We start from the raw sequence: 16,818 nt of genomic DNA, 5'->3' as shown, positions 1-16,818 counted from the left end.
CAGAACAGGGACAACTACATCCGCTCCTGCAAGCTGCTCCCTGATGGGCGCACGCTCATCGTGGGTGGCGAGGCCAGCACACTCACCATCTGGGACCTGGCCTCACCCACACCCCGCATCAAGGCTGAGCTGACGTCCTCAGCTCCCGCCTGTTACGCCCTGGCCATCAGTCCTGATGCCAAAGTCTGCTTCTCCTGCTGCAGTGATGGGAACATCGCCGTCTGGGACCTGCACAACCAGACCCTGGTCAGGTAAGGGCGGCAGGAGGGAATGTTATCAGTGCCTCGTCCTAGGGAAGTTTGTTCCCCTCCAGCCCAGCCTTGTTTGCTGTGAGTTTGGCCCTGTGTGAGGCACTGTAGGGCTCCCCAGGTGAAGAGACAGCACACCCTGCCTATGTGGGACAGAGGAGCCTTGGAGAGGGCCATGGAGAGGAGGTGGAGTTGAAATTAGCAGAACAAGGGAGAGAGGATGGGATTCAAAGCCTGGAGAGGTATAGGGGAGCAGTATCACCTGGTGATGAACTATGGGGTCTCGGAACTCAAGCTGCTGGGTTTGAATCTTGTCTCCACTTTGTGTGCAAGTCACTTAACCCCTTGTGTCTCTGCCTCTCCCTATGTCACCCAGGAACAGTGTCCCATCTTCTCTGAGCTACCCCTCAGTGTGAAGGCAGGCAGGAGCAGCTGGCCTTGTTTGCCATCTGTTATTTGCATTGTCTGTGGGCAAGTCTGTGGCTTCAGCCCTGTGGTTCACCCAGGGTGAGAAGGGTAGATTAAGAGGGCAAATTGAGGACTTATGGGTGCAGGCTAAAGAGCTGTGTCCTGAAGGCAGTGGGCTGCTTTCTCGTTATCAGTCACCTTCCTAGAAACTTCCCCAGGGCCTCCTACCTGCCTCACCTTTGTGAGCCTCCAATTCCACCCCCCTCCACAGCAACGTGGGCTTGCTGAAGGCCTGTCCTGGGGAACTCCGTCTTAGGAGACTAGTGTGAGGTCCCCTTTTTACCCTCATTTCCCTGAGGGCCTGTCCCTGGGCACAGCCCTGGGGTGGAACAGGAGAGGGGCCAGGCCTAGCTATGCTTTAGACTTACCAAGGGACATAGCACAACCCCTTTCTGGGCCTCAGTTTCTTCTTCTGTTCAGTCTAGTTGGGACAGCTGCCAGCCTGGCCGTCAGGGGTTCCCTGGGGCTTACCCTCCTCTCTGCTTGCACTCCGTAGGCAGTTCCAGGGCCACACGGATGGGGCCAGCTGTATAGACATCTCCCATGATGGCACCAAGCTGTGGACTGGGGGCCTGGACAACACCGTGCGCTCCTGGGACCTGCGTGAGGGCCGGCAGCTGCAGCAGCACGACTTCACTTCCCAGGTGTGTGGCCTGAGACTCTCCTCCCTGCCCTCTGGGACTCAGTTGGGGGACAAAAGGGCCCTCAAAGGGTGCTCGTTGCCAAGGGACCAACCTTAGCCATCTGGGAAGGCTGCCTGGAGGGAACAGCAGTGAGATAGAGTGGACTAGGCCTTGAGTTAGACATACTTGACCCAACTGTGGGGATTCGAGGCTTTTCTCTACTACTGTTGAGCTCTTGGTTCTTGGTGTCCTCATTTGCGGGATGGAAGTGATGGTAGCTCACCCCTAGGGTCTGATGTGAGCACCTGAAGTGATTGCTGTCAAAGCCTTAGCCATAAACCTGACTCGTAGAAAGCGTTCAGTAAATGCTAAGTCTCACTGTTCCTTGTTATTTTTATTACTTTAATATTTTAATCTTAAATATTTAATATTGTAGTGTGTTATTTACTGACTTTTAAGGAAAGGTAGAAATCACCTAGACAAAAAGGGCAACTTTGGAAGTAGAATCTGCTCCCTCTGGGTTTGAGTCCTGGCTGTGCTGTTTACTTTCTGGAGTCAGAAGCCTCTTAGAGCCTCAGCCTCAGTGTGCTCACCTATAAGATGGGCGTGGAGAAGGGCACCCCTTACCCCTGGGGTAGTGGGCAGGTCGTGGTGGGGTCATGTGTTACAGATGGTAGGGGTGGGCTGGGGAGAGCTTCTGAGCTGCCCCTTGCGGAGCTCCCCTACCCTTGAGGGCAGGAAATGCTAAGTGTCTGACCCCCCACCCCACAGATCTTCTCCCTGGGTTACTGCCCCACTGGAGAGTGGCTGGCCGTGGGCATGGAGAGCAGCAACGTGGAGGTGCTGCACCACACCAAGCCTGATAAATACCAGCTGCATCTGCACGAGAGCTGCGTGCTGTCCCTCAAGTTTGCCTACTGTGGTGAGCCTGGGTGGGCCCAGGCCTGATAGAGGGAGGTGGGGAGCCAGGGCAGCCAGGCCCAACAGGGTCAGCCCCCTACCTTTGGTGTACAGATGAGGAGCCCAAATCCCATGGACAAAGCACAACCATCAGGCCTCCTACCCCCGGACCCAGGCTCTTTCAATACCTTTTGGGCATCTTATCTCTTGGATACAGATGTCATCATTGAGTACTGAGCTCTCAGGACACTGGGCCAGAGCTAGTCCTTCTTGTCCTGGGGCAAAGGAGCAGGACATAAGCAGTTTAAGCAATTCTTCCTAGTGGTGACAACCATAGGCTTTGACATTTGTTTGCCCCTGGGCTAGAATATCTGCCCCTCTGCTGACAAGCTGTGTGCCCTTGAGCATATCTCACCCTCTCTGAACCCTAGTAGATTTTTCTCTGTGGTTGAGACTAGCATGGCGCCTGCCACGTGCTTTGGGGTAGCATTAACGTGTTGATAGATACAGCACTTGGCAGGGTGCCTGCTCAGAGGATGGGTGCCTGCCGACTGACTGCTATCTTGGCTGGGTCTCTAGACTCCCAAGACTTTGCTATTTTCAATACTTCCTGCCATCTTCCAGTAGTAGAATTTAGGAGGGTCAGACAGTGTTCATAGCTTTATAAGAATCTTTTGAGGGCAGTATAATCACTGCAGTTAACTTTAAATCTGTCTTTACCCTGCCCCTCCTAACCCTCCCCTTAGATCGCAGAGAAAGGCATTCTGGAGATGGGGGGGTGGCCATGTGTCTTGTTTGCAAAAATGCCTCTCAGACATGGAGAGCCGCACTGAGCACTAGTTAGCAGTTCTCAGTGTGTTTCTATGGCAGCCGGTCACATCTGGGGCAGGTCTTGCTTCAGAGGGCAGCAGGCTACAACCTGAGGATGTGTTTGCCTCCCCCACTGCAGGCAAGTGGTTCGTGAGCACTGGGAAAGATAACCTTCTCAACGCCTGGAGGACGCCTTATGGAGCCAGCATATTCCAGGTAGCTCTTATCTGAGTCCTCTGACCCATTCCACTTGGAGTTAAGACTTGGTAGTGGTGACTGGGGTGAAGACAGTGAGAGGGAGAACAGGAGGCACCTGCAGCCAGGGTCAAATCTGCCCTGGCCACTTTTCTGCCCCTACCTGATGAGGGTCAGGATGCGTTCTTCAGGGGTCAGGACTTGGGGACCTCAGTGGGGACACACCACTCTGCGGCTAATGGCTTCCAACCCCAGAGGGCAAGGGCTTTGAAGCAGGGGCTCTTCTGGGATTTAGAGAGTAAGGAGGAGTAAAAATATGCTCTTTGCTCTGATTCGGATGCTGTGCCTTCACGGAAAGGTGCTGGGCGAGCAGCCTTTTCAGAGCATGTTACCTGTTCATAGAAGTTATTGTTTCTCCCTGGTGGGAAGTAGGCTGGGTGCAGAAAGAGAAGAGAGAAGGAAGAGGCAGTTGGTAATTTTTCAGGATCCTGGGCCCAGCATATGTGCACTCTCGTATGCACACACGACACACACATGCACACACACACTCCCTGTCACACTCACACAGTCTCTCCACACAGGTGCTCCTTCACATACACACTTGTTCCCTCATGTCCACTCACACTCCCGCGCACTGCTTCAGTCCATAGGCCAGGGGCTGGAACCGTAGTGAAGCATCTGGTGTCCAGTGTGTCACTTCAGTACAACATGTCACTTTCAGAGTCTCTCTAGTTACCCTAACTCCTTCAAAAATTAGGTTCCATGCTTTTCCTCACACAGTGGGCTGAGCTTCTGGCCTGTTCCCAGCTCAAAAGAGAAAGCTCCTGCTACAGTGTCCTGTTTGGGTCATTATTACTTAGTTTAAAGGTCACATTGGAGCCCCTTAATGAGCTTTTCCTTATCAAGAAGCAGGTGGAAAGAGAATACAGAAACGGCTTCCCTAGACCGAGGCTTAAAGTCTCCTAGGCCATGTCCCTGCCCTGCAGTGCTTCACGCTGGGCGGCAGAGGGGACAGAGGAGGGGGATTGGATTCTGAGAGCACGGAGCTGGTGTTGAGCTGAGAAAATGAATTCTTTTATCTTTCTTTCTCCCTGCACCCCGTCCACCTTGTTGCTGCTTCTGCCTCCTCCAGTCTAAAGAATCCTCGTCCGTCTTGAGTTGTGACATTTCAGCAGATGACAAATATATTGTAACAGGCTCTGGTGACAAGAAGGCCACAGTTTATGAGGTCATCTACTAAACAAGGACTCCAACAGGGCTGTCAAACTCTGGGAGAAACCAACACGGCTCTGACAGGGAGACCCCTGGGCGAGGGCCCCCAAGGACGGCAGAGGAGGGGTGGCGAGCAGCCGAGCATTCCCCGGGCTGCGCTCTGGCTCCCGCAGGCTGAGAGGGTGCGTGCCCCTGCGCAGTCTGGACTCTGCGCGCGGATTGATGTGTGTCTGCAGACTCAGATGGATCTTTCTCCGCCTCCTCCCCCTTAACAATGCTGGCACGTGCTACAAATAGATTTATTTGGAGGCTTATGGCACCGGGTCCCCACAGACACCCATCTCATGAATCTCTGTCTTTTCCTCCCCTTTCTCCTGACCCGTCCCCTCTGCCTCGGGTCAGGGACGCTGGAGTGGACCACATTGTTGTACTAGGGGAGGGGAGACCTCTTTTTCCTGATTGTGCAGTGCACAAGATTTGTGAAAAATGTAAATAACAGACTTCCTATCTCGGACTGATCAGTGGGGGAGGAGGCCCCTTCCCACCAGAAACTCTCGCCGTGTATTTCGCCTGCTGTATTTGTAATCCACTCGTGGTGGTGGCTTTTTTTTTTTTTTTTAAACAGATGGTCCCATCTGGGAAGGGGAGGAAGAGAAAGGGGAAGAAAGGAAGAGTGGGGAGAAAATCCTTAGGGTGCAAAAAAGGAGCTTCAGCTGGCCACCAGACTGAATGCAGGGTGCCCTCCAGGCTGAGTGCGCCTCTGCGTGGGTCTGGCTCGAGTGCCAGCCAGGCAGATAGACCGATGGACGGCGCTGAGGCTGGCCCAACCTGGGCTGCCGCCGCGCACAGAGACTGCGGGAGCTTGCTGTGGTTTCCTGGGCTCCGGCTGGCCCCTTGCCCTGTCTCCCCCTCTCTCAGGCGTCTGTCTGTCGCTCGTTCTGTCTTTTTCCTCCTCAGCCTCAGTCTTTCTCTTTGGTGCACACTTGGTTATTGTGACAAGAAATGGAAGTTCAACGAAACTCCCTCTCCAGCCCTTAATCTTTGGACACAGCCTAAAAAGGACAAAAAGTTAGAGGAAAGCATAGCAACTGAGCTCAGGGAGCTACCAGAGAAAAATAGCAACTGATGTGGGTGCTTTTTTTTTTTTTTAATTTGAATAAAAAGAATTAGAAGCGACGTCCTTTTATAAAATGCCTTTTCCCCATTTTCTGCCTCTAGCCCCTCCCTCTTCCCCTCAAGGGGGGAAATGTACTAACCCCTACAGGGTGGTGAGTGACAAGGTTAGCTCCCCTCGCCCCATGCTGTGCAGGGCAGTGGGGCACCTGGGGTGGGGGTGGGAGGGACACAGATCTTGGCACACTGTGGAGATTTCCTTGCAACTTTCATTCTCTTAGGGGCCCAAACAGGTTATCAGTAGAATACTATCTGGCAGGTACCACTTTTTGGTACCAAAATATTCTGAGAGGTATTAGGATTTTGTTTTTTCTTTTATTCTTTCTTTTTTTTTTTCTTTTAAAGAAAAGCTAAAGGCCGCTGTGAGTCCTGGTGGTGGGCTCTCCATGGATGTAGCATATGGAAGCTAATTTTTATACCGCATTTTTATGGATTATTTTATAATGTGTGATTCTGTCTGATGAGGAGGGAGGGGCTGCAGCGGAAATGGCCCGTCTTGGATGATGTTGCTCCCCGGCCTGAGCAGCGTCCCTGATGCGGTGCGGAGGCCTGACGTGGAGGCCGGCACCACACCCTGTGCCTTCCCGAGGCTGGGGGCATGGGGCGTCTGGAGTCTGTCGGGGCCTCAGATGTTCACCCGCCACCTCTTGTTAAAGCTCTAGCCAGAAGGGAGGGTGAGGGGTAGAAGAAAGTTATTCCTGAAGAAAAAAAGAAAATGAAAAGTCATTGTAATGAGCTGTTTTTATATTTTTAAAAGTTACTATTTAAAGGTTGGTTTGATTGTTGTGTTTTAATTGCCCCTCCTCAGTCTGTCAGTCCTCCCTGTGAAGAGAGCCAGGCCACTATCCCCCTCACATTCTGGAGACTGGGCCTGTTCCCTTGTCACAGAGGCCCACTCTGTCTACACAAGCTCTAATGGTTTCAAAGCACCCCCAGGCTGCGGCCTCCACCCTTAATGCCGTCTGCAGGTGCAGGACTGAGGGATAGGGCTGTCTCTCAGTTTCATACCTGTGTCACCTTCCAGCTAAGCGCCTGGGAGTGGTGGGGTGAGAGCTGGGATTTCCTCTGGGCAGATGGGCAGGGCAGAGCCCACTGAGGGGAAAGAGGGCCACAGGTTGACACCAAAGTATTGTACATCTGTCAATGCAAAACTTTTTGGAAAAAAAATTAAATGTAATGAACTTCAAGTGAAACTTTGAAGTGTTTATGAACCTCTGGACCCTGAGAACCTGCACCGTTTTCTTTTGAGTGTTAACAAAGTGACATGTAGCTGAGAGACCCTCCATCTCTGTGACAAAGATGTGTTGAATGATTCAGAAGGAAGGACTTGCAGAACAGACCAAGAAATGCAGGCAGGTCATTGTCCCTGGGGAGGCAGGGCAGGGAGGGAAGAGGGAAGTGCTGGACCCTGCAGAAGCCCAGACAGGTCGTTCCCAACACCCATTAGTGGAATCTCTCAGAACTGGACACTAACGTGGTCTGCTATAATTCATTTTGCCAAAGTCATTATAAATCAGCACAGACAAGTGCTTCCTGTCATTTCATTACAAGAAAGAAAATCTAACATTTACAAAAAGGAGGAGCAACAATCTTAAAGCACGGTCTTTACCCCTAGAAAGGAGAGCTCCCCTCGAAGCCACACAGGAGAGGGCTAGTCCTCAGGCTTGGAGAGGAGGCGGGCAGGTAGGAGGGAGCTGGCCTAAAGGCGCAGGACGTTTCAGCTCCCCTTGACTGGCTGCCCTTCTGAGTGGAATATCACCCCTTCAGACCACAGCTTTCTCCTTTGTGCACATCTACATATCGCAGCAGAGGGCTAGAAGGCCAGAGGCAGGCTCAGGTGTGGGCCACACGAAAGTTCTGTGTGTGTCCAGGACTTGGTATTGCCCATGAGTGCCAAGACAGGGCTGAGATAGGGGCTTGTAGGCTTTGTGGGGTGGAAGAGGAAAATGTCTTTATCAGTGAATGCTAAGCACAGCCTGTGCTACAGGGAGAAGGCCAGTTACTCCCATCGCTCACCCCAGCTCACTGTCCTACAGTGAGGGAGAAGGCCAGTGTCACTCCCCTTGTGCACCCCAGCCTGACCTACAGAGAAGGCCATTGCCACTCCCCTTGCTCTCACTCCAGCCTTATCCTACCGGGGGAGAAGGCTAGTATTAACTCCCATTTCTGCGGAGAGATTGAATCTCTGACAGACTTCCAGGATTTCCTAGACACCGTGAAGGAAGGAGAGATGATGAAGATTTTGTCTGTGCCACAGAAACTCAAAGTGCAGGGTGGGGAGAGATGGTACAGACCCTTCGTCTGTCTGTGTGAGTGGCCCGGTCTCGCTGCCCACGTTCTCGCACCATCCCTGCCCATGCCCACCTGCACCCTGCGCCCACTTCACGTCTACCTCTCCTCCCCACCCACCACCTCCTGTACCACTTTCTACCCAGCCTGGCTGGCAGCACAGGCCGCATCTGGGAAATTGTTAGAAATGTGGGGTTTCAGCACCCCCCCCAGTCTCCCTGAAGCAGAATCTGCCTTTAAACGCTCCCCCCCCACACCATGATCCCCATGCAGGTCAGTATTTGTGAAGAGCCTGCCCCCTCACCCCATGCTAACAATCCGACTCCCATCCTTAATCCTCTCCTCCATAGCTCGCTCCCCCTTCCTACTTAACAGGGTGACTGACATGAGGCCCTAAAAGGACACTTCCTATTTTCCTCTTTGGCAAAAATCTAGGCTTGTACCAGTCATAGCATTTGCAACATGTTCCTACACCTATTTGCTTGTCTGTTCCCGACTAGACTAGATTCCCTGGAGGGCAGTGCACAGGATGTCATCAGCCCGGGGCAGAACTTACGAAGGCTGAGCTTTTGCTGCCTGGAGATTATCCTCATTTACAGGGCCTGGCATGGTACCTGGGGCATGGGCTGCTCAGTCATCCAGGTCTGAGAAGTGTAATGACATCCGGAGAAACTCCACCGTGCCACCTTTGCTCAAAGCGGTATCCATTGTTTTTTTTTTTTTTAATGGAGAGACATGGTTGTCAGAAGCCAGTTTTAATGATTTCAATCCCATCAGGTTATGGATGGGTGTCTAGGTCATCCCTGGAAACAGCTGACTGATTGTCTAGCCTCTCTCTGAGTCACAGCCCCTCCAGTTTCTTACCCCCAGGTGGCCCTGACCCCCAGCATGGACAGTGATTATTTTAACTTGCAGGCCTCTGAGAAGGCATGGATATAGATATAGAAGCTATAGAGAGAAGGCTCCTTAGCAAGACTGCCAAGTGTCAGATATTGACACTACCAAATATCCCCTGATGATGGAGTGCAATTTTTTTTTTCAAGAACCCATTGAGTTTCAAAATGAACATCATTTTAAGCTTAAAGTATTGCAAACAAACATAAGTAAACTTTTTAAAAAAATGTATATGGTTAGAATTATTAGACACCGTTTGATTTTTTGACAAGCATTTTTGAACATCACAACAAACTTGGATCTGCATTTGAAGGGACACACACACACATACATTTATATACTGAGCCCAATTTTATAGATGGGGCAATAAAAACCCAGAGAGGGCAAGGGATTTACCATGAATCACACAGCCCAAGATGGACCTTTCCCTTAAAACCTTAGCACACTGTCAGCAAGGAAGGACAGAAAGGTAGGACAGAGCTGTCCGGTGGGCAGGACTCAGTGATGCTGTTTGGAGGATTAGTATCCAGGGTGGTGAGACCTCCCCTTCCAACAGGTCTGGTAAGGAAATTCTATCTAAGCCATCTTTCTATCCACCCGTCTGTCCCACCAGTGGTACACAGTGAGAATCCGTAGTGCCAGCCGTGGTTCCAGATGCTGAGATGTAAAGCTCAGTAAGACAATGCCTGCTCTCATAGAGCGCTCAGCCAGCTGGGAGAAGACAGTCAAAGAGATTGACAGTCGCCACCCTGTGAGCTATGTGAGGCTCCAGACCAGGAGATGGCATAGCACATAGCTGAGGCATTAACTTGGGCACTGAGAGGCAGAGTGGGGGCTCCCGGGAGAGGTGCCAGCCAACCTGAGACCTAAAGAACACACTTAACACATAAAGAGGGCTGGGGGGGGGGGAGTGCGCAGTCCCAACACTGAGTCCTTCCCCAGCTATCCAGCTCTGCCCCAGTGGGAGGGGGGAGTGCACAGTCCCAACACTGTGCCCCTCCCCAGCTGTCCAGCTCTGCCCCAGTGATGTGGGGATGGAGTGCACAGTCCCAACACTGCACCCTTTCCCAGCTATCCAGCTCTGCGCCAGCTCCCCACTGCAGCTCAGCCTTCTTAGGGTCCTGGCTTGCTGTCTCTCCCTGGTGGTCTCCTCCAGGATAGGAACCAGGCAGTGATTCCACCTGAGAAGGCTGGGGAAACTTATGGAGGGGGAGCTGAGCAGACAACAGGGTTCCAGTCTGATCCAGGAGAGTCAGAGGAATGGGGAGGAGACTAAGGGGGCTGGAATTCAGGGGTCAAGCATGCCCATGATAACCCCTTAGTCCCTAATGTGATTGGCATTGGGAGACCTCGGGATCTGTGCACTGGGTCATGGGACATGGTCAGTCCTTATCTGATAATAGACCCATTCTGAGCTCTCTGCCACACTCACACAGTAAACTTTATAAACCCCACATGTGGCCTCATAGTGCCTGGCTTGGAGCCCTCCCTGCTGGCCCTTTCCCCAGCACAGTGCCTCAACTCCTTCACCCCTCCAGGTCCAGGCCCTTCATCTCTAGAAACCCCTCTAGACCACTTCTCCTTTCCAGTTCACACACCAGTACTACTACCCTTCCAATGCCTTGAAAAGCAATCCTCTCCTACTTTAGGGGTTTTTGAAAATTATTATTTGTTTTAATTTTTTGGAGACAGAGTCTTACTCTGTTGCCCTGGGTAGAGTGCTATGGCATCATAGCTCATAGCAACTTCAAACTGTTGGGCTCAAGTGATCCTCTTGCCTCAGCCTCCCAAGTAGCTGAGACTGCAGGTGTCTGCCACAAAGTTGGAATAATAATTATTATCATTTTTTTCTATTTTAGTAGAGATGGGGTCTCTCTTTCTCTTGTTCAGGTTGGACTCAAACTCCTGAGTTCAAGCAATCCACCCACCTCGGCCTCCCAGAGCGCTAGGATTATAGGCGTGAGCCACTGTGCCACTTTAGGTTTTGAATGTGCTTCCCTTTTAGCCAGGAATGCCCCACATCCTGCTTTGAACTGCTCATTCTTTGGGATTCAGCTTCAGTGTCATTTCTTCCAGGAAGCCTTCCCTGAATTCCTACTCCCCTAGTGCTTTGAGTTCTTGGAGCATCCTCTTCTAACTGTGGAGCACAGTGTGCTGTCATTATTACAGATGGTCCCCAACTTACAATGGTTCAACTTAACAATTTTTCAGCTTTACAGTAGATGTAGCAGGGTATTAAATGCCTTTTGGACTTATGCTATTTTCAACTTAGTGATGGGTTTATTGAAACAACTCTGTTGTTAGCGGAGCAGCAACTGTATTCATTTAATGATATCATCGTCTCTCTTGACGCTGCCTGGCCCTCTTACCAGGAGGTGAGCTTTGTTTTGTATCTCCAGTGCTTAGCACATAGTAGGTGCTCAGAAAATGTTAGTTAAATGAATCAGTGAGCATGTGATGAAAATAACAGTTAATATTTCTGGAGTGCTAGTTTATGTCGGTGCTTTGGAAATTCTCAATTCATATTCATAACTGTCCTATAAGGTCACTGCTATTATTATATTCATTTATTGATGAGAGAATTGAAGTTCAACGTGCCCAAGGGCACACAGCTTGTCTGGCATTGCTGCTAGATGGATGGGTAAGTGGACAGATGGAGGGAGAGAAAGAAGAAGGGATAGGTAGATGTATGGGTGGATGAAAGGATGGGTGGTGGATGGATGGATGGATGGATGGAGAACAGATTGGCTGTCTCATGAGGACTGGCTTGGAAAGGAACTCATCCTTCAGGTGGAGGAAGAGATCAGCAACCTTGGAGTGAAGAGCATGGGAGGAAAAGGCAGGAGACAGAAGCCACCCCCTGTCCAGCTCAGGCCTTCCCCATGTCCACCGCCCCTGTGTCGATGGCCGGAAAACCCCACAGTGTGCTCAACCTGACCCTGCGTGAGCACCTCCTCTCAGACCAGTCACATGGGGCGGGGCCCATGACCCAGGAGTGAGTCCTTGGGAGCTCCTGGACTGCAGAGGCCAGATGGAAGAGGGAGGGTGCTGCTGTGGCCTTGTCTTTCCTGGATATCACAGGTGGAAGCTGCCTTGTTCAAGGGTGTAGTGGCAGCAGGTTCTAAGGCTTGAAATGAACAGGTCTGGAATTTCCAAGTCTGGAAAATGAAACAGCAAACTAGTGAAGATTCTCTTTGACCCTGTGAACACAGACATGTTGGATAAAATTAAGCAATTCTACTGGCCTACATGAAAGAAAGAAGAATTATTTAATGTGATAAATGATAGACTTTAAAGGCATAACTGGGAGTTCTCTAACTCAGAACAATATCCAAAAACTACACAAAGCAGAAATGGGCAGAATTACAAGGAGATAATGGAGGTTTCAACATACCACTAAGGGGAACTGGTAGATCAAGCTGAGAGAAATTTACAAGTCTGTAAAAGATATGAACAACATAATTAACAAGCTTGAGACGTGGAAACTTACAACTATTAGCACACATTACTTTCTAGAACATCTAGAAATCTTACCAAGTTTATCAATAAAAATAAAGCGGTAAACTAAAGCATGTTACAAAATTCAACCCTCATTCATGACTTTTCTTAAAGCATCAAATTTCCTTAGGAATCAAGGGAAACTTCTTTAATCTGACAATGGATGGCTATACCAGACTTGTAGCCAAATAATAGATAAAGTAAAGTTTTAGAAACATCATTTTAAAGTTAGCAAAAAAAAAAAAAAAAACCAAGAATATTCATTATTTTTGCCTCTATTCAATATAGTGCAGGAGGTTCTAGCCAAAGCAAGGACAAAAAGAAGAATAAAGAACGCTATAATGATTGAATTGAAAGGAACAAACTTGTAATTATTTGTAGACGATACAACTGTGTATATAGAGAACGCACAAACAAGTTAATGAAAGTAAACAAATAAGGAGTTTGGGCAAGTTACCGGATCCAAGACCAAAATTCATTCATCAGTAGCATTTCTATTCATAAGCAGTGAGTAACTAGAAAATATAAAGGGGAAAAATGTATTTATAGTAGCAATAAAAACTACCCGTGATTAAACCAAAGTACAGCTTTATAAAGATCTTTATGGAGAAATGTATAAAATTTTATTGAAGAAGATATACATTTATTTTTTAAAAGACCTTTATAGATCGCAAATACCACAGTCATTTATGAGAAGATTCAATTTCATTAAAAAAGCTGTTTTTCACAATTTATAAATGCAAGGGCAAACAAAATCCAAATAGATTTCGTGTGTAATTGGATAATCGGATACTGAAATTTACAGGAAGAGGAAGAGATGAAGAATAGTGAATACTTGTATAATTTTGAAGAAGAGTGAAGGAGAAGCTGGCCTGCCAGATGTCGGGGTTACTGTGTAGCGGGCAGGAAAGTGTGCTCTCAGAACTTGTGTTGACGCATAGATCAACGGTACAGAGGCGAGGCCAGGAATAGGCCCCTCTGAGATGAGCATGCGGCCATCACATGGCTGCCCTACGCATCAGGGAGGAAAGCACCACTCAGCAAATAGTTCCGGGACGATAGGCCATCTTTATGGGAAAAGGGATCTCTACCTCCTGCAGTACACAAAAGATAAATTCTCAAGGAATTCATGTCTTTAAGCTTTTAGGATAGGATATTGGGAAATAACTTCAGGACCCAGAGGAGGAAAGGATTTTTGAAGAAAGCATACAACTCGAAAGCTAAAAGGGAAAAAAGAAAAAAAGACCGATTAAACTCTATTAAAATGTAAAACACTTGTAAAACAAGAGGTGCCATAACGTTACATGTCATGAAAAAAATATAAACGCAATGCCTGTAACTGCAAAAAAAACTAGTAGTGTCTGGAATATATAATGAATTCTTCTAGATCAGTATGTGAAAGCAAGCGACCCAAGAGGAAAATGGGCAGGGGACAGACACAGGTGATTCACTGGGGAGGAAGCATGAAAGGCCGATAAACATGTGGAAATGCCTCACTGCCTATCAAGGAAATGCAAATGTATATTTAAACAAAAAAAAAAAGAACGAGAGAAACGGGACAGTCCATTCTCAGTGGATTGGCAAGTTTTTGAGTTGGGTAACATGAAGGACTAACGTTGTCAGACACTGTGCGTGAGCATAAATTGGTTCAACCATTTGTGATTGCCAAGCAACTATTACTATTACCACCAGGTTACTATTGCCGAGCAATGTGGCAGTCGTGAAGGAGAAGGAGAACAACCCGGTAGGTCTACCTCCAGGCACGTACCCCAGACGAACTCTACCACGAGTACACAAAGAGGTCTGTGCGGCGTCTTCATTGCCCCCTTGTTCCAGCAAAAATAATTGAAAACAACCTGTCTGTTAACGGCGGAATGGATTTTTTAAAAAATCCGTGCATTTTTCTGTAATCAAATTATATATAGGCATTAAAATGCATAAGCTAGATCTTTATGTATCGACTTGGATAAATCTCAAAAACACAATGTTATGTGAAAAGAGCAAGATGCGAAAGGCAACACATGATATGATACTATTTATGTAAAATATAAATCCTCAAAACAATTCTATATTTAAGCACATATATCTATATATAGAAATGTAAAAACATGAGTAGAAAGAACACTTCCCAACACCAGGATAGGGGTGATCCGTGGGGAGGGGAGGAAAGGAAATGAGGTGTTTAGGCATCCCTCTCACATATTAACCCTTTTAAAAAATATCTGAAGAGAATGTTAAAATGTTCACATAGTAACAATCTGTATGGTGACTTTAGTAGTGTCATGTTTCCTGTTCTTTGCTACATGTTTGAAATATTTCATGATTAAAGATTAAGAAAAAAAAAAGCCATCAAGAGCAGGACTAAAGGACTGACTGGTCCCTCCTGTAATGGGAGGGGGGGTGGGGGTGCACACGCCCAGCAGCAGAGAGCGGAGCACTGAGCTGATTGAGTCACCCCAGCCAGTCACTGGACCTGTCAGTCCCCAATCTTTTCATCCTTTGAGTGATGCTTGAAGTCTGGATGAGTAATCCCTGGGTTCTCCAGCCTGGATGTTTTGTAGTCCTAATGATTTTATGCGTGTGCAGGGGCAGCTGTCTTATGCAGAGACAACATGGATTGGATTTGTGTAGCTTTTCATTATGAAAAATGACCAAAAAAATATAAAAGCAGAGAGAAAAGAAGAATGAATCTCCATGCGCTGATGCTTCAACCATTATCAACACAGGGCTAAAATAATGTTTTATCTACACCCCGCCCATTTCTAGCCAGCCACCATCACCACTGGAGTATTATGCAGCAAATGCCAGACATTTCATCGTTGAATTAGTAAATATTCTACTATTTCAAAAAGATAAGATGCTGGCGTAGGTGCAGAGAAAAGAACGCTTAAACCCTGTTGGTAGGACTGCATATTAGTGCCACCTCTATGGAAAATAGTATGAAGATTCCTCATAGAAATAAATGTAGACCTGCTATTTGATCCAGCAATTCCACTGCTGGGTATCCTCCCAAAGGAATAGAAGCCATTTTATCCAAAAGACACCTGCACTCAAAAGTTTAATACAGCACAATTCACAATTGCAAAGATGTAGAACCAACCTAAGGGCTTCTCAACTCATGAGTCGATAAAGAAAATGTGGTATATGTATACCATGGAGGACTACTCAGCCACAACAAGGAGTGAAATAATGTCCTTTGCAGCCACTTGGATGGAACTGTAGCCCATTGTCCTAAGAGAAGTAGCTCAGGAATGGAAAGACAAATACCACATGTGCTCTCTAATCATCGGGAGCTAAATGATGGGCACACAGACAGGCATGAAGAGATGTAAAGGACATGGGAAGCCAAGGAGAGAGAGTGGGAGGGGGAGAGGTGTGAAAACTTATCGGGTAACTCAAACACTATTTTGGTGATGGTCACATGAAAAGTCCCCAACTTAAGCATTATACAAGGTCTCCATGCAACAAAAACAATTGTATCTTTTTGAAATAAATAATAAAAACAAACAAATAATTTTAAAAACCCATTTTTTAAATTAAAATATTTAAAAAAATTTTTTTTGGAGATAATGTCTTGCTCTGTCACCTAGGCTGGAGTGCAGTGGCAGGATCATAGCTCACTACAGTATTGAACTCCTGGGCTCCACATCCAGTTAATTAAAAAAAAAAAAAAAAAATTTTTTTTTTAAGAGATAGGATCTTATTCTGTTTTCCAGGCTGGTCTTGAACTCCTGGCCTTAAGTGGTCCTGCTGCCTTGGCCTCTCAAAGTGCTGGGATTACAGGCATGAGCTGCTGTGTCAGCAAGTAGGACCTATTTTTAAAAAGCAATCTCTAGGCTGGGTGCGGTGCCTCATGCCTGTAATCCCAGCACTCTGGGAGGCTGAGGTGGATGGATTGTTTGAGCTCAGGAGTTCAAGATCAACCTGAGCTAAAGCAAGAACCTGTCTCTAAAAACAGCCAGCCACTGTGACAGGCTCCTGTAGTCCCAGCTATCTGGGAGACTGAGTCCAGAGGATTGCTTGAGCCCAAAGAGTTTGAGGTTGCTGTGAGCTACGATGCCACAGCCCTCTACCAAGGGTGACTGAGTGAGATTCTGTTTCAATCAATCAATCAATCAAATTCCAATACCACTAAACCATCTAAAAAATTGACCATAATTTCTGATATCATCAAGTACGCAATCTGTATTCAAAGTTTCCCAATTGTGTCTCAAGTTTTCAGAAAGTACATTTATCTGAATTAGGATCCACATAAGAGCCATACAGAACAATGTAATTAATGTATCTTTTAGTTTTCTCTTTCATCTCTTATTCTCTCTCTCACACACACACATATTTATTTATTGAAGAAATCAAATTATTTGCTTTTAGAGCTTCACACAGTCTGAATTTTGATGATTGCTAAATTGTAGCTAGGTCTTGGAGCTTGATTAGATTCAGGCTTGATTTTGGGGGGGGGGTGGGGTGGCAAGAATACTCCACAGATTCATTAGGAAAGGAATGTGTGT

At 47.7% G+C, this 16,818-nt stretch overlaps 1 protein-coding gene across 1 annotated transcript in view; it reads left to right on the top strand.

Moving 5' to 3' along the window:
• Positions 1-6,817, top strand: part of TLE3 (transducin like enhancer of split 3) — a 49,252-nt gene extending 42,435 nt beyond the window's left edge. The window contains exons 16-20 of the mRNA XM_012801953.1: positions 4-251; positions 1,213-1,360; positions 2,111-2,261; positions 3,189-3,265; positions 4,377-6,817. Coding sequence (XP_012657407.1) covers positions 4-251; positions 1,213-1,360; positions 2,111-2,261; positions 3,189-3,265; positions 4,377-4,484 — 732 coding nt within the window. The 3' untranslated portion in view covers positions 4,485-6,817. The remainder of the gene's footprint in view (positions 1-3; positions 252-1,212; positions 1,361-2,110; positions 2,262-3,188; positions 3,266-4,376) is intronic.
• Positions 6,818-16,818: the final 10,001 nt, after the last annotated feature.

This window comes from Otolemur garnettii, unplaced genomic scaffold (assembly GCF_000181295.1).
Source record: "Otolemur garnettii isolate 467f Iridium unplaced genomic scaffold, OtoGar3 scaffold00011, whole genome shotgun sequence".
Lineage (NCBI taxonomy): Eukaryota > Metazoa > Chordata > Mammalia > Primates > Galagidae > Otolemur > Otolemur garnettii.
The sequence above is the reverse complement of the archived record's forward strand: the minus strand, read 5'-3'. Positions and strand labels throughout refer to the sequence as shown.